Consider the following 23,308-nt stretch of genomic DNA (forward strand, 5'->3'; position numbering starts at 1 on the left):
GGTGGTTGGGTGGTGTTGCTTCACCATGGTCTGATACTGTCCACTGGGTGTGCTGGCTCTGGGGCAGGGTCAGCCACTGCCTTTGTTCTACCCGGGACCACCAGGCATAAGCTACAAAGTGGTCTGCAGATGGCTGCTTCTTGTTTAACACATATTTTAATCAGACTTTTTTCTAAGTGTTCTGGGGCAGGGATTATAGACTACACTAATAATTACAGATATTTATTTATTCATATATATTTAATTTATCTTTATTGTTGAAAGTATTACAGATGTCCCCTCTTTTTTCCCCCATTGACCCCTTCCACCCCACTCCTATGCACCCTGGCCTTCACCACACTATTGTCTGTGTCCATGGGTTATGCATATAAGTTCTTTGGTTAATCTCTTCCCACTTCTCCCTCTGAACTTCCCTCTGAGATTCGTCAGTCTGTTTCATGCTTTTATGCCTCTGGATCTATTTTGTTTGTCAGTTTATTTTGTCCACTAGATTACACATATAAATGAGATCATATAATACTTGTCTTTCTCTAACTGGCTTATTCCATTTAGCATAATACTCTCCAGGTCTCTCCATGTCGTATCAAAGGGTAAAAGATCCTTCTTTTTTTACAGATGTGTAGTATTCCATTGTGTAAATGGTATTCCATAACTTTTTTTTTGTTGTTTTTTTTTGTTTGTTTTGTTTTGTTTTTAATCCTCACCCGAGGACATTTTTCCATTTTTTGTACAGATAGAGTGGGAGGGAGAGAGAGAGAGAAACATCGACGTGAAGGGACACATCGAGTGGCTGCCACCCACACGACCAACCAGGGCCGGGGACAAACTGCAACCGAAGTACGTGCCCTTAGCGGGAACCGAACCCGGGTCTCTCCGGACCGCAGGTCGACGCTCTAACCGCTGAGCCAAACCGGCCAGGGCTGTACCATAACTTTTTTAAAGTTCTTAGTTTATTTATTTTCTCATGAAAAATCTGCCCTGGCCGGTTTGACTCAGTGGTTAGAGCGTCTGCCTGCGGTCCGGAGCGACCCAGGTTCGGTTCCCGCTAAGGGCACGTACCTCGGTTGCAGTTTGTCCCCGGCCCTGGTTGATCGTGCGGGTGGCAGCCACTCGATGTGTCCCTTTCACATCGATGTTTCCCTCTCTCTCTCTCTCTCCCTCCCACTCTGTCTGTACAAAAAATGGAAAAATGTCCTCGGATGAGGATAAAAAAAAAAAAAAAATCTGCACGATCACCACGGATAAAGTCACTGAAGAATCTTTACTCCTTTTTTTTTATATATATATATACTAGCACCAACATTGCCCTTTGCAGTCCCCTGACTTTCTTCATTCTGTTCTTTGTTCCTTCTCTGGTGGCTTGAGGTCTTCTCATACAGGCCATGTCTTGCAGGTCTGTTTGGATTTGTTTTTCTTTGTGTCATCCAAGGAATCATAAATCTTGCCTAAGCCAGTTGTCTTGCCACCACCAAAAGGGGTTCTGGATCCAAACACAAAGATGACATCTGGTATGGTCTTACACATTTTCTTTTTTAATAATATTTTCTTGCCCTGGCCGGTTTGGCTCAGTGGTTAGAGCATTGGCCTGTGGTCCAGAGAGACCTGGGTTTAGTTTCCACTAAGGGCATGTACCGTGGTTACAGTTTGTCCCCAGCCCTGGTTGGGTCGTGTAGGAGGCAGCCACTCGATGTGTCCCTTTCACGTCGAGGTTTCTCTCTCTCTCTCTCTCTCTCTCTCTCTCTCCCTCCCTCCCACTCTATCTGAACAAAAAATGGAAAAATGTCCTCAGGTGAGGATAAAATATATATATATATATTTTCTTTATTGATTTTAGAGAGAGAAAAGGAGATAGAAACATTGATGAGAGAAAATATCAGTTGGCCACCTCCTGCATGCCCCCAACTGGGGATCAGGCCCACAACCTGGCCATGTGTCCTGACCAGGAATAAAACTGGCGACCTCGTGGTGCATGGGTCGATGCTCAACCAATGACCTACACCAGCCGGGTGATCCTATATATTTTCACTAGTTTCCCCCAGATTTCTGTCTTGGGTACTGTTGCTTTTCCAAGGTGAAGGACATCAATGACCATTTCTTCCCACTGAAGTCGTCTGTGGGTCATGAACTCCCTGATCTGGATAGTTACTGTGTCATTCACGGTGGAAGCTGATCTTCAAGCAGCCAGGGTGGAAAAGAGAGGCCCTCTCTGCTGGCCAATCACATCCCCGATGCAGTCTTTTCCATCTGCCTTTTCCTATTTCCAATCCCGAACTTGGTAATGACTACGACTCCTCACTCAGTAATTTCAAATGCCTGATTAATTACTTCTCTAAATGCATGGAATAACCTTCACAGACTGTCCCAGAGTGTCTGAGTCTAACCAGTCCCACTGGAATTACCATGGAGAAGGCTGCTGTAATTTACTCCATCTTGTAACCGTCTGTCCATCCTCCTATTGCAATGTGGTAGATGCATTGAGGCCACTAATTCATCTCCTCTCCTCTCTCTGCATGGGCTCCTTCGGATCAGGGGCGTGTCTGCATGCCCATCTCCATCCCACCTGCTAGGTCAGGGAAAACAAGTGGAGGCACCATCCTTGGTTGGGGCTGTGCTGGGTCAGAGCTTCCAGAGGATGGCTGGCTGAGAGGCAGAACAATAAATGAGGGCAGCCACTCTCAGCAGATGAGACCACAGCAGGTGCTGCGTCTGAAGGTTAAAGCAGGGAAGACCAGAGAAGAATAATGTTGGAGTGAGACTCAAGGGCGTGACACAAGAGACAGGTTGTGCAGTTTTGAATATATCTGAGAAAGGACAACAACCTCTTGTCCCTACCTGAAGTGAGGCCATTTGGGTGAAACACCTGGCACATAAAAGACACTAATTAATTTTAATGCTACCTGCCATACAGGGTCGAGTGATTAAGTGAGGTCAAGTTTGTAAAGCAGCTGGCATAGCAGTTGATGTAGTATGTGAATTCCTAATTTCTCCTAGAATTAGATTTCTCAGTCAACAACATTAGGCAGTTCACAATACGGCATTAGCAACACCTTTTCTGACTTTTTTTGCGGGGTGGGGGATGGAGGAGCGGGGTTAACTCTTTGCTTGGATATAAGTCTGACTCAATCCCTTACTATTAACTGAGGGGACTCTGTGAGGCAGAACTTATTTCAGACCTCAGCTCTCTCATTTTCTGGCTCTGGCATTTATGGTAGGTTCCTGAACGTCTCTAAACCTCTTTCTTTCATTAAACTTTAAGGCCAGTTGTGAGAACTAGATATAAAGTGAATGAAGATCCTGCAATACTGAATTGAAAGTGCTTACTGAAAAGTAGTTATTATTATTATAATTTTAAAAAATCCTCTCTTGAGGACATGTTCACTGATTTTTAGAGGGAGGGAGGAAGGGAGGGAGGGAGGGGGAGAGAGAGAGAGAAACATCCATGTGACAGAGAAACACTGCTCGGTCGCCTCCTGCACATGCCCCAACCACAGCTAGAGAGCGAACCTATGACTCTTCAGTGTCTGGGATGATGCTCCAACCAGCTGAGCCACACTGGCCAGGGCAAAAGTAACTATTATTATTAAGCAGAAATACTTTCTACTTTAACCATTTTTGATAGAACTGTTCGCAAATGTATATTCCCATATCTCTCTAAACAGAGAACTCTAGATGCTCTTCTTTTTTTGACTCTGTCGTGGTTATTGCGGGATGGTTTGTTCCGCATTTATTCTAACTCCTTTTTCCTTTGCTTTCCTCCCCACGGGAGGCTGGAAAGCTAAACGATTCATTTCCCAGTCTCCCTTGAAGGCAGGGGAAACCTGTGACCCAGTTTTGACCGAGGAAACCTGTGTGGGTCAGTGAGGGTGGGTAGGGGTGCTCGGGAAAGCTCTTGCTTCCCTGGTGAAGGGCAGTGGGTGCAGCTGCCCAGCCCTAACCGCTCTGTCCTACTAAGAATGTCGATTTCAGCAGTGACACCCACTTGTTGCTACAAGGAAACACACTACAAAGGCTGGAGCTGGGACAGAACGAGGGAAGGTGTAAGAGTCCTCGAGGACACCATTAAGTCACTGTGCCACGTCTGCATCACCCATCTCGGTCCTTGTTCACACAAGCCTGTGTTCCAGCCAACACAGTGCAGCTATTCGACTGCAGTCAGACACGTCCCCAGCACACAGACACCTTTCATTGCTGGTAAGTGATCACTGGGTAGTGTTTTAATGGAGCGATGTCCCTGTACCTCTAAGATGTGCAGGTCTGTCTGCCACGAAAATAAATGGTTCCAGATGTATCTGTAATTTTCTACTTAATTCATTGTTACTCACTTGGTAGTCATTTTGAAACAATTACTTGTGGAAAGAATAACTGGTGATTCCCCAGGTATCTCTCTGCTTAGATTTCCATGTCACTTCCCAGTGTTTCTTACTCATAGTCCTCGGTATATTCCCTGTCCCTTCCTCTCAACTCGGCCATGAACGCTGTCCAGAAGGGGCACAAAAACGGTTACCCTGGTAAACCGTATGTCACAAGATGGGCAGGGACTGAGGAGTCCTGTTTTCCTCGGAGCACGTGTTCAGTTACCCCCATGTTTCCAGTCGATTCTGACGGTGGGGGAGCCTGCCCCAGGGAGAAGCAGAACCGGTGTCACACGCAGTCACCATGCCAGCCTAGGCCTTAATAACTCCTTCGCAGACACTTCCTCTAGTCCGTGTTTTCCGCGGCCGCCAGCCTCGTTCTGGCTACGCCATCCCTGGCTCGGAGCCCTCCAGCTCGCCCTGCCCACAGAACGTCCTCCTTAGCCCAGCCCTGCAGTGCCCTCCAGTTTGATTCCAGCACTCGGGCCCCCCCTTTCTGACTCTCACCACTCCGCTCTGTACCCCACGGCTGTGTCCCGGCCTAACGCTCTTCCTCTCCACGTTGGGTTGCAACGCCGACCTGCCCATCAGCGGCCAGCGTTTCCAGGCAAGCCTGTCCTGGTCGCTCCAGGAGAAAGCTGCTCCTCTGCCCTGACTCTCCCCGCCTGTCACACCTCTGTGGGTGGCCCTGACCCTCCCCTGCTGGACTTGAGCTAGTTATGGTCCCATCGTTGACGGCACACAAACCCCACGACAGCAGACCCGTCTCCCCATCATCTCCGTATTCCTTCCAGTGCCTGGCGCGGCCCCTTGCGCCTGGGAAGGTGTTATCGTCTGGCATGCAGTCGGCGCTCCGCAGACGGATGGATGACTACGAAAGGACTGTCATGATGGGGAAGAGGAGCTGAGCTATAGGCTCAAAGTGCTCAATGGGCGGGGCTTTGCGCCGGCGGAGCTGTGGTCACGGTTTTACATTTGATAGTAGGACTGCGCAAGGAGACAGCATGGCGGTCATGTAGCCAAACAAGAATGCAAGGCCTACTAATAACGAGCCATTTGTGGCAGAATTTCCTTCTCATAACAATGTGCTCAGATTAATCAATTTTAGGAATCATCTTAATTACTTTAGATCTGTTATTTAATAAAATTACTTTTTAAGAACCTCTCAATGTAATGAACCAACGGAATTAATGTTCTCATTTATTCTTCACCGGGAAACAGACAATGAAGAGACTACAGCTGAACAGAGGTGCTTATCAAACGATAAATGCCTGGAGAAAGCAGTAACGAGCTTTCTCTTCAAGATCCGGAGTGCATAAGTGTCCTGTTTTAATGAAGGGACAACACAGCAGTCACAAGCGCTGCCTCTGAGGCCGGCGTCCTGGGTCTGGGCCGAGGCTCCAAAGCGCTTGTGGGATCCTGGGCAAGGTCCTCCCTCACAGGTGTCAGTTCCCTCATTTACAGAATGGACATGATAATACCTGTTTGTGCAGATTGGTGAGGATTACAGACCCACCGCACGGGAAGCACTTTGAATAGTATCAAGCACAAGCTAACACTCAGAAATTCTTAGCTATTGTCTTTTTTTTTTATCTTCACCCGAGGACATTTTTCCATTTTTTGTTCAGATAGAGTGGGAGAGGGAGGGAGGGAGGGAGGGAGGGAGGGGGAGAGAGAGAGAGAGAGAGAGAGAGAGAGAGAGAGAGAGACATTGCCATGAAAGGGACACATCGAGTGGCTGCCACTCACACAACCCAACCAGGGCCAGGGACAAACTGCAACCGAGGTACATGTCCTTAGCAGAAACCGAACCCGGGTCTCTCTGGACCACAGGCCAACGTTCTAACCGCTGAGCCAAACCAGCCAGGGTTTAGCTATTGTCCTTTAAAGCACCATCTATTCATCGTATTTTCTTGTATTCTCCTGACTGGCAGATCGCACAAGCTTGTCCTTTTCCTTTTGTCTTCTTCTTCCTTTTTTTTTTTTTGGTGTCACTTAATTTTAGTGTCACCTTTCTATAAAGATATTGATCAATACCAATTACTTTGGACTTAGCACAAACAAAATTTAGCCCAAGAACTTTATCAAAACTATTATTTTCTTTCTCATGTTCCCCCGAAGTCTCAGTATAACATGTTAAAGTTAACTAAGATCTAATTCTGGAAGTACGAAATATTTGTTGACACCACTGTCAGAATTATTGTTCTGGTCACAGAGTGTCTCCTGGAGAAGTGGCCAACTGACAATGTGTGTGTGTGTGTGTGTGTGTGTGTGTGCGCGCGTACATTTTCCTGCTATAAACTGTAGTGTTGAAATAAGAGTTTATAAGGAAATGTTAGTAGGACATGACATTCAGCTACCAACTACCTGCTAATCTGCTTTATTTCTTTTAAAAAATCACAAATAAAGACAAGCTGTTGGGAAAGCCAGTCTTATAGAAATAGTACAGGCCATAACTAAAGTATTCTTAGGTAGACTTGTCAAAACAGTTCTTGGAGTTAGAATTTTCTTAATGTGAATCATCCAAATGCGTTCACTTGAATATTATTTGGTTTTCATCCACATCACTTAATTCATGGTTATTATGTGAGGACCCTACTTTATATTTAGGAGGATTAAAAAGTTGTTCATCGGGCTTTTTGGACTCTATTTCAGAGACGTGTATAGTAATAAAACCAACAGAAACACGGTTTACATCTCTTCGGGGAAGAAATCATCTTCATTCGCTGTGTTCCTTCTCATTTTTTCCTGTAAACACCTGTATGAAGCATCATGATGACAGCAATGCAATTATGGGAGAGCTTGGGTCATTAGGCCCTGACTATAGGGTTGCTGCATAATCAGCATCAATTTCCCATGTTGGAAGGAGGTGCATTGTCTGAGTCAGTTGGTTTGCTCTCTGCCTGCGGAGTGTGACAGTACTGACGCTGAGCGCATGGAAAAGTTGTAAGTCAGAGTGCTTGCTTGTTACCGAGACAGAGACAGAACACCAGAATTCGCTATAGACATGGATGGTATCTGCTTATTCTCCCTGTTGCTTTTTTTTTTTTATCCTCACCCAAGGACATTTTTCCATTTTTTGTTCAGATAGAGTGGGAGGGAGAGAGAGGGAGAGAGAAAGAGAGAGAAACATCAACGTGAAAGGGACACATCGAGTGGCTGCCACCCATACGACCAACCAGGGCAGGGGACAAACTGCAACGGAGGTACGTGCCCCTAGCGGGAACCAAACCCAGGTCTCTCTGGACCGCAGGCCGACTCTAACTTCTGAGCCAAACAAGCCAGGACCTCCCTGTTGCTTTGATGCTGTTTAGGATCCAGCATAATGTGCCCCAGCACTATGGATCTTACTTGGCTGCGTGCGGGTTGCCACTCTGTGAGCAAACAGCTTTATCTTCCAGTGCTTTTATTTTTCTCTCCATACAACAGATCAGGGAATGAAACCAGTATTGTGGGATTTTAGTTTGTAAACTCCCCACGTGATAGTTTATGAATGTAGTCAGATTCACTTTTCAATTTAGTTCTGGATATATTTAAGCCAGGATTACAAAGACCCATGTTAATAGGTAAATTAAACGAGCACACTGACTAACCCACAGAGATGCCACCCTCTTAAAGTAAGTGACAGCACTTTTTCTAGGGCAGTGCCGCCTGGCCTGCTTTGCACGTAGTAGGACTTGGTAAATACTTGTTGCCAGACAATGTGATTCCTTATAAGCTGCTCTTATGCAACTCGAAAATGGATATTTCTCATGTTCATTCTGGGCTCTTCACACTGAGGTCCTATCAGTCTCAGGTTTCATGCCCAAAGGTACTGTCTACTTAGAATAAAAATACTTTGGGCAACTGGAAGACCATTCAGAGGTTCATACATCCAGGCTCACATATACACCATCATCACCCAAGTACCTTCCAGAGCGCATCCACAGCCTCTCCTATTTAGTAGTAAGCTTTGAAAACTCCGCCTGGACTATTAGCTGTCTTAGTAACTAAATCCGCCAAGTAGGAGTTAGTGAGGGCTTTTGGTTACATGCCATCGAATGTTTAAACAGGATGTAAGTAGTGATAGTACTTAGAGGAAATACAGCTTCACTGTTACATAGTACAAATCCATCAACCTGTTCATTACTGAGAAGCAATAACAGAATTTCCTACCTAGTAATTTTAGGAGAATGGGTTTGTTTGGATAAACTGTTATCAAGTGTTTTCATTGCCTTTCTTATGTTGAGGTGAGTTTTCGAGTCTGCTGAGGACCTGTGCTGCTTAGATTTCTTTATCACTACCTGTGCAGTGGTGCTGGTGGAGATGGGGATGACTAACCAATGGCTGCGCACTGGAGGTTTAGGGATAAGTGTTCTTGTATTTTATTTTATTATTATTTTCTTTATTGACATTAGAGAGAGGAAGGGAGAAGGAGAGAGGGATAGAAACATCAATGAGAGAGAACATTGATTTGCCGCCTCCTGCATGCCCCCACTGGGGATCAGGCCCACAACCTGGGCATGTGCCCTGACTAGGAATCGAACCAGTGAACTCTTGATGCATGGGTCAATGATCAGCCACTGAGCCATACCAGCCGGGCAGTGTTCTTGTATTTTAAATGTTAGTGATGATTCCTATGAAACTTGAAATTAATGAACTATTTAGTAGTTCTGTCTATAATTAATTTTTACTATTATTGTTTATTTTCCTTTTAGCTAAGAGTATCTGGTGGAATGGGAATTACATAGTTTAGTTGGCAAATTTGAAATGCATAATGGGGTTATTCCCAAATACAAAAACTGTGATATGGGGCAAAGTAAGCAGAAGTGGTGTAAATGGCTTATCTGCAGCTCAGGGACATGTCAGTAATTGTGTGGTTTTGAGAAGGATGGTTCTCTATGCCAGGGGTTCCCCAGCTCTGGTGCCAGTTCGTGTTCCCTAATCCACAGCAAAGTGAAAAAAATAAGGCAAATGTTGGGAGTTTTTCTTAAAGCCAAATTGGTTTGTTTAGAAACTTTATTTGGAGTTATGTCATTCCTAATTTTTTGTGTACTAAAAATATCCCTTTTTTGAATGCCCTCAGTAAGTAAAATTAAAAAGCCAACTTGGGAAATGTGATTTAAAACAATAATGAGATGCCCTGGCCGGTTTGGCTCAGCGGTTAGAGCGTCATCTGCGGTCCGGAGAGACCCGGGTTCGGTTCCCGCTAAGGGCATGTACCTAGGTTGCAGTTTGTCCCCGGCCCTGGTTGGTCGTGCGGGTGGCAGCCACTCAATGTGTCCCTTTCACATCGATGTTTCCCTCTCTCTCTCTCTTCCTCTCTCTCCCTCCCACTCTATCTGTACAAAAAATGGAAAAACGTCCTCGGGTGAGGAAAAAAATAAATAAATAAAATAAAACAATAATGAGTTACTGTTACACTCCTATTAGAGTAACCAAAATCCAGAATGCTGACAACACCAAACACTGGGGAAGATGTGAAGCAACAGGAACTCTCATTCATTGCAAAATGGTACAATTACTCTGGAAGGCAGTTTGCTGATTTCTTACAAAACTACACATACACTTATCATACCATCCAGCAATCCTGCTCCTTGCTATTTATCCAAATGAAGTAAAAATGTATGTCCACACAAAAACCTGCACATGGATACTAATAATAACTTTATTCCTAATTGTCAAAACTTGTAAGCAACTGAAATGTCCTTCAGCAGGTGAATGAATAAACTGAGGTACATCCAGACAATGAAATATTACTCAGCATAAAAAAGAAATGAGCTCTCGCTCTGAGAGCATCGGCCTGTGGACCAAAGAACTGTGGGTTCAACTGCAGTTAAGGGAGCGTACCTCAGTTGTGGTGGTTTGGTCCCTGGCCCTGATCAAGGTTGTGTGGGAGGCAACCAATCGATGTGTCTCTCTCGCATTAATGTTTCTCTCTCTCTCTCTCTCTCTCTTTTTCTCCCTTTCCCATTCTATCTGAAGATAAATGGAAAAATATCCTCAGGTGAGGAAAATAAAAAAAGAAATGAGCTCTCAGGCAATGAAACGACATAGAGGAAACTCGGGTGCATATCGCTAAGTGAAAGGAGCCAATCTGAAAAGAGCACGCGGTAGGAGTCCAACTGTATGATATCCTGGGAAAGGTAAAACGATGAAGATAGTGAGAAGACCTGCGGTAGCCAGGGGTCAGGGCAGGAGTGTGGGGCGAGGTGGGGAGGCATGAATAGGGGAGCACAGAGGATTTTCAGGGCAGTGAAAACACTGTGTGATATAATGATGAACACGTTAGTGTACATTCCTCCAAACCCACAGAAAGTGCAACACCAAGAGTGATCCTGAACCCTAAGGTGAACTATGGATTTTGGGTGATTACGATGTGTTAAGGTGGGTTCATCAATTGTAACCGATGCACCACTGTGGTGGGGGACGTTTTTAGGGGGAGGCTCTGCTTATGTGGGGGCAGGGAGGACATGGTGATCTCTGTATCTTCCCCTCAGTTTTGCTGTGAATCTAAAACTGCTCTAAAAACTAAAGTCTTTTAAAAAAAGGGCCAACTTCATCTTAGCCCCATCACCATTTTTTCCTGCTCTGTTAAGGGTTAGGGAGTCCCTGGCGGATGTGGCCTTGCTGTACGTCACGATGGTTTATAACCAGTCCCTTGTCTACTTCCCTAGAAAAATTGGTGCTGGTGAACAGAAACAATGCTGATTTTAACATTTTTCAGTCTATGCCTTTCCTGGCTGACGCGATCCAGTCAGTTAATCTGGGTATTATTAGGCCTCTTCACACTCCCGGGACTGCAGCTTGCGTCTCATCTCAAGGTAGCTCCTCTTGCTTCCTCCCACAGAAGGTCCAGAAGAAAGACTGTTTGCTGACTTCACCACCTACAGCTAAGTGTGGACTTTCACTGAGTATCACCCATATTAAATGGTATTTGTCCAACGCACATGATCGTGCAACAATTCCCCTGGCAAGTTGCATGTTTTTCTGACTGAATAGAATACTCCACGGAACAATGCATTTTGGAAAATGATAACAAAAACATTACATCTTACTCTATTGTTTTTTAGGCATTAAAAAAACCCTATTCTTTAAAAAAATAGAACCACATGTCACTTTTTAAAGAGTTCATCAAACTTACAGACTTGATCTGTCTTAACCAGTGCTATTTCTTAGAAAAGGGGGTCCAACTTAGTGAGGATGATTAAAACAATGACAAGACAGTTTACAGCTTTCAAAATAAAGATAAAAATTATCACAAAAAATGCATAATATTGAGGCTTTAAAAAAAATCTATAAAGGGGAATTATTGTTCAAGAGTTATCTAGTTTCATCAAGTCCAAGCGCAAAATGCTCTAAGACACAGCTTATTCAGTATGAATACACAGGGAGCTTTTCTGGACCCAGCAATACTAAAACTTCCAAGAGAAACTTCTGACAAATTTTGGGAACGCACAGCATCCTAATATTTAATTAGAAGCACAATGCTGTAAAAGACATGATGGGCAATGACATCCAACCTTATGCTAAGTTAACAAACGAAGTATAAGCTTGTCTGAAGAGATTCTATCAAATCCCTACTATACCAGCCTTGTGATTTCATATTATTTAATCCATACCTGTACAGATGGCTGTGTATAGAAAGGCGTGATAAAAGAATAAAAATAAAGACCCACATGATGGGAACCATGTCAATAAGATACAATATTCAGGCAACAGCATGTTTTCCCCAGCGATTTTGATTAGGTTTTCTCTTCATTCCCACTGGGCTTGTTCTGTGGTTTACTTTGCCAACAGATACAGTCAATGGTGAAGTAAAAAAGAAAACAAATGGGTTGCCATCTGCTACAACTCAACTACATTATTCAGACACAGCCATTATGAAGCTTGATTGCATGGATCCTATAGAAATTAAAGGAAACACTGACACAATTTTATAACTGACTAACAGACACCTTTAAAAAAAAAAAAAGAATCTGGCATGAAGTTTTTAAAGCCTAAATTCTTCATTTGGGGTTTCTTCAATAGGAGAAAAGGCAACAGAGTACTGCACAAAATTGTTGGTGGTAAGTGTAAGTTCCAAAAGACAGGCATTCGAGGGAGGAGAAAGAGAGAGGAAGAAATAAAAAAAATTATAAAATAATCACTATCATTTGAATTGCCCTTGCAACGTTCAAGACACTGTTCTGAGTATCTGACATCCATTTACTGCTCACAGATTACACTGAGGTAGGATGGACGATTATATTCATTTTACGGGTCAGCCATCTGAGTCACCGAAAAGATAACCTGTAGAAGGTCACATAGGTGGCCGGTGGTGCAGCTGGATCCTGTACCAGCCAGCATGGCTCCATGGTGCCCCTTAAACAGGGCCTCTGCACCGCCACTGTCTGCCATACACACATATTCTCTCACTTCACCTGGACAACACCACACGGCAGGTAACATCATCTCCAGCGTAGATGAAGACCAAGTCCTAGAGCATCAGGAATTTAAATGGTGGTGGAGCTGACATTCCAAGTGAGAGATTCCAGACTCCAAAGCCCCAGAGAAGAGAAGCACCAGGATGAAGTTTCTCAACTGGACTGAAGAGGGATTTGCTCTCTGTGGTCCTTAAGAGCCTCCAATCAAGATAAATAATGAAGTGTCGCTGCAGACAGGGAGAGGGTCTGTCCTATTCATTATGGGGATCCCCAATCCCTGACACAGTGCGTGACATGTGAGGCCCTCTCTACTCCTTTGCCAGTCATCACAGTCAATGATTCATGTTTAACATAGTTTCCCCGTGGACTGTAAGCTCTGCTCACTTAGTGGGAGCATACTGTGCACCCGACAGGGACCATTCTAGGTGCTTGGAATATGCCAGTGAATAAATAAAGAGCCTTACCTTTTGCTTATTTCACTTTGCACCCTTAGCACCTAGCAGAATGTCTGGCACCCATTGGTTCTCAGTAAATATTTACTGAATGAATAAATTAGAAAGGGCAGGTAGAAGCAAAAGCAAAAACAAACCACGGAGAAAAGAAAATGTCTGTGTTTGATCTATTAACCCAAGATTTTTTATTAAGATCTTAAGTTTGCGATTAATATGGATAACCCTTTTTACGATTAACTCCTCTTTTAAAGTAGAAATGCTACCAAACCTTTAATTCCAAAATGAACTGTGACCCGGTTCTGAAGAAGGACCTGTAGTTCAGGAGGCAACCCTTGCTCTGTTGTCAGACCAAATGTTCAAATTATATTCTCCAGGGTTTAGCCTGTGCTTGTACTCAGCGCTTTTCAAAAGGTGACTTTCCAAGGCAAGTGTTCTCCTAGTAAATAGAAGCGTTTATCCTAAAGCTCATTTGGTTTTGGCAACAGGGTTACAAGCTGTCATCTACATTGTTATTGACTCCCTCAATTAGAGACAATGGCATTTCACCTCCATGCAAAATATTAGTAAATTAACAATCCCCACTCTGCATTCATTGGGAAAATCTGTTCAGCTTGTGATGATGAACGCGGCAAGCAGGGAGTAATCAGAGATGCTCCAGTAATACCTTTCAGCCTTGAAAACATCAGTTAAAATTCTGGCTCTGCACCTTGCCTTGGGGGTTTGGTCTGTAGGGTCGATTTCCTTTTTTCATGCAGAAGTCAGTGTTGGTAATTTGCAAGAGAAACAAGCAGTAACCCCAACAAAAAATAGCTACAGAAGCATCCACCCTGATATTCTGAAACCTTTCCTATTACTCAATGTATAAAATGAACTCTGCCATTGTGAACAATTTTCAGATGGGCTTTACCGTTCTCTGACATGACAACTTTGACTTAAAGAGCAAATCCTAATAAATATTTCTTTATAGTTCTAAGAAGACTGCAACGATTTATTATTCAAATGTCGTGTCTATTTTTTTTTTCAGATTTAGGGGCACTTTAGTCTAATGAAGAGACTTTTAACCCAGAAAGTGTTCGGTCATAGGAGCTCTGGGGATGGGTGCCAGTAGATTCACCTAAAATTTGTGAAAAATATTTCACATGTGTTTTACTGGGATGGGCACAATCACTTTATTCAGATTCTCTCCGTGGGCCATGACCCCATCAGATAAGGAAGGACCCAAGGGCTGAGGGGAGGGTTCCGCTGAGGTCTGCCACCATCCAGCTGCCACGGAGTTGTCCCGATTTTAGTGACTTCTTCCATAAAATGCCTTCTTCTTCAGACCCATGATCCTTGTCTCTTCTATGCTTTAATACTTGAGTCTATGATGTTATGGAGATCATACATTTAGCTGAATCTTCACCTTTAACCTCCTAAATTCTACTAATTGTATTAACTAAGGATTCCGCCTCATCCTTCATCGGCACATTGAGTATCATAAGCCATAAAACAAACTAAACATTTATAAAAATATTAGTATTTGCATTGTATCAATGGAGCGGAAAGACCAACACCTTCTGTTTTGAGACATTATCACTTGTTCACGACAAATCAAACCCTTAGGAAACATTTTTATGCTGTCAGAATCTCATTTTTTTTATGTGGTACATTCTGATAACGCTTAAGTTACAATTTAAGCCTAATGTATATAGTACTATGTCCACTGTGTTTTTTTAAGTCCATCAATTTTAGTAGGTTTCCAAAGACCAGAAGAGTTGAGAAGCTGGGTGAGTATTGCTCAAAATAATTCAAATAATTATTTCAAGATCCTTTTTTTTATTTGGGGGCTACAAAATTCTAGCCAAGGTTAAAAGTTGTCATCTTTTGTAAAGTCAATAAAACTATAGTGAAAGTGTTTTTTATCTTTATGGCTTAATAAAGGCAAATCAGGTAAAAATTATCCATTTTTTTCCATTAAATCTAAACCACCCCCCCAAGCTACTTTTTTTTTTTTAACACAAAGAAGATTTCTAAATAAGAGCAAGCGTTAATGAACAATTGGAAAGACTGTTCTTGTACTGGACAGACAAAACTACAGCTAACTTACTGTCATGATGAGCCCCTTTTCCTGGAAGTATTTAACCAACGGAGCGGCGTTCTGCTTGAAGTTCATGAGTCTCCTTTGGGTAGCTTTCAAGTTGTCATCAGGCCGCCCCTGTTGCTCTGCACGCTTCAGTAATCTTTCTTTAAGCCTCTGATTGGTGCAAGCCAGGAATACCACCAAGTCGGGAGTACAGATCTGTGGAGAGCATTAAACAAGTAGACAGGCATTCAGCACACCAACCAGTGCAAGTGCGAGCAATAATGTTTTCTCTTTGGTCCTGTTGTGGCTGCCATATTTTTGGCCCTGTGTGTATTTTGCCAGGGCATTTCCAGGGCTATCATTCTACACAAGGTCGGGAGAAGCCATTGCCATTACAGTCAATGTAAATGGCATACCCACACAACCAAAGGCATACTTTTTGTTTATGCTCAAATATGTGTTGAATTAAGAACAATATAGGCCAAACTTTGCCAAAGGTATATACGACCTGATTTTAGAGAGGAAATGACCATTGGGGCTACAGATGTTGCCTACAGTTAACAAGCACCGCTGCTAGTATTACTATTGTTGCCCTTTTAACAGTATCTACTGTATGCCAGGTCCAAATGCCAAGTTATTTCCTATGATATTGCTAAACTTTACAACAATCTGCAAGGTAAATAATACCACCATTTTACAGGTTAGTAAACTGTGGCTCCGAGAAATTAAGCACTTGTCTGAGGTCACATGGTCAGTAAGGTCAGAGTTGCTATTTGAACCTAAATCTCTAGTCTAAATAGCCTATGTTCCTTCCACTATTACAAAGCACCAAATGTCCCCAAAACCTTTGTGAATTTCTGAAAATACCAAGGAATGACATGGAAAGAACCTATGAAATAAACAGTTTTTATTTAACTCAATTAGAACTACACAGTATTGCATTTAAAAGGTAACAGGGTCATATGAAGTGAATGCAGTTTCTTGATGAAGTGGGACAAGACAAAAAAGGCAGTTGTGCATAGTGATCTAAACAATGATTTCCAAAACTTTTCATTTGCATCCTTACATTAGTAAATTATTTGAGCATCCATCCCGATAAATATACACTTATTAATTTATAAAGTATACTTGTATGTATGGCATGCCTGTATTACCAGACTAATATAGGATGCATACTGTAAGATATAGTCGTCCCTCAGTGTCTGTGGGGGATTGATTTCAGGACTCCTGGGATGCCAAAACCAGAGTATGCTCACGTCCCTTATGTAAAATGGCAGATTATTTGCACATAAACTACGCATATCCTCCTGCATACTTTAAATCATCTCTAGATTACTTGGAATACCTAATACAATGTAAGGTAAATAGTTGTTATATTGTATTGTTTAGGGAATAATGACAAGGAAAAAAAAGTCTATTACCATGGCAACAATAGAAGACCTAACTACATAGTACATGTCAGCAACAATGTAATATTTCTTTCAAATATATATTTTTATTTTCTTTTTTCCATCACCATTTATCTCCTCTATGTTCTCTTCCTCCTCTGTCCGCCCCCCCTCCCCCCCCCCAATTACTACACTGTAGTCCATGTCCATGAGCTCTTCTCTTTTTGGCTCTATCCCCCCACTACCACCCCAACCCCCCAGAGCTGTCTGCCTGCTCTCTATCTATGAGTCTGTCTCTGTTTTGCTTAGTCATTCAGTTTGCCCATTCCATTCCATTCAAATATTTTTGATCTGTGGTCAGTTGAATCTGCACATGCAGGACCTGCGGATACACAGGGCTGACCATATACACAAATTTAAAAAGGATGAGTTATAATCATCATAATTTTTATATTTTCTTTCCATGGTGGTTTGCTTTGTGCATTCTGGATAACACTGGTTAAAAAACAGACTCTGTAGGCTGGAAACATAGATTCCACTTTTTGCCCAGCGGAGCAATGGGTATATGACTTAACCTGACTAAACCTCCTTGTCCTCATCCGTCCATAGAGATACACAAACCTCCCTCCCTGAGAATGAAATAAGATTACTGTATGTGAAATACAGAGCACAAACTTGATCCATGTGCTCAATAAATTTGAGCCATGTTTATTATCAGTTTTCATGATTCTGTGTTGTCCTGGATTGCCTTGAACTTTTTGGTTTTTATTTTAGTTTTTTCTTCCCTTACATTTTTTCCTTCTCAAACCTACAAGTCGTTCCCCGAGACCTAGATGATTTGTTTTCCCCCAGTTCAGATTCTAATTTTCTTCTTATACTCTCAGTGCCCTTCTACTCTTCTGGTTTCAACCATTACCCTTTGTTAATGGATTTTAAATCCACATTTCGGCAGTGACTTTCAACAGTACTTAAGTACTATATTGTCAAATAGGCTATATGACGGCTCTACCTGTAAGTCGTAATGTTACTAGTAACTCAGCAAGGCCAAAACCAATCTCAGCACACTTCTGCCTAAATGAAATCCCATCTTGCTTGTCTGTATATTTATTTATTTTTATGCTAGCAACACTACTTTCCTAAATCTCTCAGCTAGAAACCTCAGTATCACTTCTAACCCTTACTTATCAGCACATCAATTTCTCTGAGCTATCACCAATGCCTATGGATTCTGACTTTGAAACACCATTCAGACTCCTCTTCCCCCAATTCCTACTGCCACTCAGTAAGCATAGGCACTTGCCAGCGTAAGTGATCAAGAGCATAAATTTGAGAATGAGGTGGTCATGAATTTGAATCTACAATCTGCCATCTATTAGTTGTTTGTCCTTGGGCAAATGATTCAATTCCTCTGAACCTCAGTTTTCTCCACTGTAAAGTAAGGAAACCTCCCACCCCATCTCAGTAGCTTAGTATTTCCCATTTTTTAAAAACGTCTAAAGAGCTTTTGAGAAATCTTAACAATTTAGAAAATTACTTTGCAATTTTGTTATGATATATGATTTGGTATTATCTGAAGTTACAACTTCTATCAAATATTATATTATAAAATTAATACTTAATAAAATCTTTGGTGATATTCAGCCTTACCCAATATAAAAAAAATGACATCCTTTAAAGTTTTCTTTAAAGAAATATACAAGGAAGACAATTTTGGACAAATAAATTAAAATGACATTATAGTGTGCTTGGTTTGGTCATAATGTATATTAAAGTATAGAAAAAAACTGAAGTACCAGTTTGGTATTGAGTGCAGATAAAACCTTGCATTTTAAAATTCTTACAGTTTGCATTTAAACAAAATAAATGGTTCACTTTAATATGCTTACTGTTTTGTTTCAGATTACAATGTAAATGCTTCTCTCTACATAACACAGTGAGACCATGGATGGATTTACATACAAAATTCTCACTATATTTTCCCTTTTACTGTTGGCTTTTGGAATACTAGAGAGAGCTTGAAATTTAAGATTTGTTCACACGCTGAAAAATATTGCACTTTGTTTATTTATTTTTAAATTAATAGACCCTTTAAAAAAGTAGTTTTAGGCTTACAGAAAACTTGAGTGGAATATCTAAGATTTTTGACCAATAAATGTGACTTCAGGTCTGACAAAGATGACTTTGAAGTGAATCTGCAAAGTTATTTAATTGTATAATTTTTATTAACTTGCTGTTTTTCCTTGGTATAAATGTAACAATATGTAGCTAAGAGTAAAAATAAAAAATAAATTAAAATATGGAACAGACCAGACTGCCCTGACAGCTAGGGACAACCAATTGATTGCTCATCAGAGTGACTGTAGCCACAATATGTTCACTGGTTTCCTAGTAACACCATATATGTCCACTCATTGGGGCCTCATGTTTTTTTGACAGTGCATTATTTTAAAGAAAAAAGTATTTAAATTGTTTGCTTTTCCCCCAAAATATAAAATAGCAGCAAACACCATTGTTCCAAAAGATGTGAAGATCCAGTTCAGATCATGTGAAATGTTCCAAAGTTTCAACAGAGTGGATCCTTCTTAGCCTATGTTCTCAAAATATATTTGCTGATTGAATGACTGAAAGAATAAAAAAATGAGAAAAAAAGCCAAACTGAGATATTGCTATTGTCTTCATGGAAGAAAACTTCCCAATTACTGATATTGTTCCTGTCACTGAATCAACTAAATCAATCGCTTTTTCTGTCATTATATAGTGAAACCAATTTTCCTCTATCCATTTTCTTAAAGTGCCTACCTGAGTGATTACTCTGTTAAAAAGAACCTGTGATTGCCTTTGATAACCAAAGATGTATTCATTGTGTCAGACTGCAAAGCGAGCTTATTTTAATACCCCTGTTCTTCACCGCCAGTCCTTTTGACTGCCCTATTCTTTAAGAAGACATGTTAGAAGACCTAGACTCCACAATTCAGAGCACACTGTCAGAAACCAGGAAGCAAAGTACTAAAAAAAGGGACAGAAGATATAGCTGGAACAAAAACTGGAATCACAGAAACTTGATCACAGATAAAAAAAAAAAATCACAGATAAAAAAACTTGGAGGTTATCTCACCCAAATGAATGCCAAACCTGCAATCTTCTCCACAATCTCTTGACAAGTGATTTTTAAGTTGGAACATTTAAACTTGAATGTTCCGAGCATTTTTATGATGGGTACTTGCTTCTTATGAGGCAGCCCCTGTCATTACCGGATGACTCTAAAAACTGGGAATTTCTTTCTAATACTGGGCTAAAATTTGCTTGCTTATTCTTCCGAAAGGCACCAATAATGAACTATCAGAAAGGGAAACTAGGAAAACAATCCCATTTACAATTGCATCAAAAATAAAAAAAATACCTAGGGCTAAGTTTAACCAAGGAGGTAAAATATCTGTACTCAGAAAAGTTTAAGACACTGAAGAAAGAAATCAAAGAAGATGCAAATAAATGGAAGCATATACTGTACTCATGGATTGGAAGAATTAACTTTATTAAAATGTCCATAGTACCCAAAGTAATCTATAGATTCAATACAATTCCTATCAAAATACCAATGGCATATTTCACAGAACTAGAACAAGTAATCTAAAAATGTATGGAGCCACAAAAGACCCCAAATAGCCACAGCAACCTTGTGGAATAAGAACAAAGTTGATGGTATGATACTACCTGATATCAAACAATACTACAAGGCTATAGTAATCAAAACAGCATGGCACAGACAGATCAATGGGACAGAATAGAGAGCCCAGAAATAAAGCCACATCTATATGGTCAGCTAATCTATGACAAAGGTAGCAGGAACATACAATGGAGTAAATATAGTCTATTCAATAAGTAACATTAGGAAATTGGACAGATACATGCAAAAAAAACAAACAAACAACAACAACAACAACAAAAACAAACCCCAAAACCTACACAACCTTCTTACACCATATACAAGAATAAACTCAAAATAGATTAAACACTTTAATATAAAACTCAAAACCATACATCTCCTAGTCTGTAAAATCTTGGACATTTCTCTTAGCAATATTTTTTTCTAATATGTCTCTTTGGGCAAAAAAAAAAAAAAGAAAAAAAGAAAAAATAATAAACAAATGGGATTATATCAAACTAAAATGTTTTTGCACAAAAAAGGAAACCATCAATAAAACAGACAACCTACAGAGTGGGAGAAGATATTCACCAACGATACATCTGATAAAAAGTTAATATCCAAAATTTATTAAGAAAACATACAACTCAACACCAAAAAAACAAACAATCCAATAAAATGGGCAGAGGATCTGAATATACAGTTCTCCAAAAAGGACATACAGATGGCCAATAGGCATATGAAAAGATGCTCAATGTCAGTAATCATCAAAGAAATGAAATTAAAACCACAATGACATATCACCTCACACCTGTCAGAATGGCTATCATCAACAAATCCACAAACAACAAGTGGCAAAGATGTGGAGAAAAGGGAACTCTCACGCACTGTTGGTGGGAATGTAAATTGGTGCAGCCAGAATGGAAAATAGTATGGCGGGTCCAAAATCAATTAAAAATATAACTACCTTATGACTCAGCAATTCCACTTCTGGGTATATATCTGAAGAAAACCAAAACACTAATTCTAAAGAATATATTCACCCCTATATTAATTGCAGCATTTTTTTTATAATTGCTAAGATATGTAAACAACCCAAGTACCCATGAATAGATGAGTGGATAGAAAAGTGGTGGAATACCTGCACAATTGAATATTCCTTGGACATAAAAGAAGAATGAAATCTTACCATTTGCGACAGCAGACAACATGGATGGACCTAGATAGTATTACACTAAGTGAAATAAGTCTGTCAGAGAAAGACAAGTACCATATAATTTCACTTATATATGGAATCTAAAGAACAAAATAAACAAACAAATAAAATTGAAATAGACTCCTAGATACGGAGAACACACTGATGGTTGCTAGAGGGGAAGGGGTTTAGGAAATGGTTGAAAAAGGTGAAGGGATTAAGAAGTACAAACTAGTAGTTACAAAATAGTCCTGGGGATATAAAGTACAGCACAGGGAATATAGTTAATAATATTTTAATAACTATGTATGGTGTCAGGTGGGTACAGAAAATATCACGGTAAGGGGGAAGCTCTTTGTGAAGAGTATGATTGTCTGACCACTATGCTATACACCTGAAAGTAATACAAAATAATATTGAATATAAACTATAATTAAAAAAATAAAGATATTTGTTTTTACAAAAAGAAATCTGAACCTGCACCATTGGTGTTTTGCTTTTCCATACATGAAGCTCTTTTTGAAGTCATATAACTCTTTTATATTCTGTAGAAGAAAAATGCTGAAACATTGGTCTTAGACATATCTAGCTTTGAATCCTAGTCTCATCACCGTGTGAACTTGACACATTACTTAATATTCCAGAGCCTGTTTCCTCAGTGAGATAATATACATAACACTAACTACTGAGACTGGTGAAGTAAATAGCAGCACCAAATGCATCTTGGTATCGAGAAATAGTAGCTATTATGATGATGACCCATTCATTCAACAATATTAAAGAATCTTCTAAGAGCCAAGCACTGTTTAAGGCACAGAGAATACAGTCAAGTTTATAGAATCCTAGTCTTCGTGGAGACTATAGTCTTTTAAATAACTGGTATTCAGGTTGAGTGGAGTTGGTGGGAATGGACAGGAGTTTGTTTTAAGATTATGGATTATCCCCTTCGCTTCATAATAAAGTCACATGATCCCAACCTCTTTCACACCTTGTAACATCCAAATTAAGTGATGGTGTAATCATTCTCCTGAACAGAGAAATCTTTAGGGAGGGAGAGGAAGCTGTCAGTGGAAGAGCAGGTTATTAACCTGGTGTGGACTGGTTGCTCTTGTAGTTGTTTCCTGACTACCTTGCCTGTTCATGATTAAGGTAATAATGTTATATCATGATGACATTCTGCTTTAGAAAAAATGTAACTAGATATTTTCAACACCTGTACTATTTTTATAAGTAGATAATTATCTCCCTGCACCTGTTGGCTTGGTAGGGTAATAGAGCCAAAGACATTTCCTTTCATTGAAAATTAGTACATACCTCAGGATCAGAACCTTTGAATGATAAATGGTATTTAGATGAAATTTAATATTATCATGTTAATTATATTTTTTGTGCTTTTCTTCATGGCAAATTATGATCATTTTCTTGGTGAGATTGGGGTATAACATTTTATTTTTAATTAATCTTTTGAAGTATAAAAGATTTAAAATATATATAATAAAGGTCATATACAGATTTTGGCCAAAAAAACCCATGAAGTTGATGTATAAATGACTCAAGTTTGGGAAACTACATCAGATGATTCCTAGCCTGCGTCTGAGTTTACCTTGAGGGTCCACTTAAAAAAAAAATAGTATTAAATTAATTTAAATTAAAATAATTTTGAAAATACCATATATGTATAACTTTTATTTATTTATTTTTTAATCTTTTTCTCATTATAAAGATTATAAATGTTATTGTTGGAATTTGATGCTGGAAAATATGTAATGGCATAAAGATATTTAAAAATTACAAAACACAGAATCACACCA

At 40.4% G+C, this 23,308-nt stretch overlaps 1 protein-coding gene across 1 annotated transcript in view; it reads right to left on the reverse strand.

The window, feature by feature from the left end:
* AK5 (adenylate kinase 5) overlaps nt 1-23,308 on the reverse strand; it is a 220,708-nt gene that overhangs the window by 150,330 nt on the left and 47,070 nt on the right. The window contains exon 6 of the mRNA XM_036256345.1: nt 15,296-15,487. Coding sequence (XP_036112238.1) covers nt 15,296-15,487 — 192 coding nt within the window. The remainder of the gene's footprint in view (nt 1-15,295; nt 15,488-23,308) is intronic.

Source organism: Molossus molossus, unplaced genomic scaffold (genome assembly GCF_014108415.1).
Source record: "Molossus molossus isolate mMolMol1 unplaced genomic scaffold, mMolMol1.p scaffold_m16_p_12, whole genome shotgun sequence".
Lineage (NCBI taxonomy): Eukaryota > Metazoa > Chordata > Mammalia > Chiroptera > Molossidae > Molossus > Molossus molossus.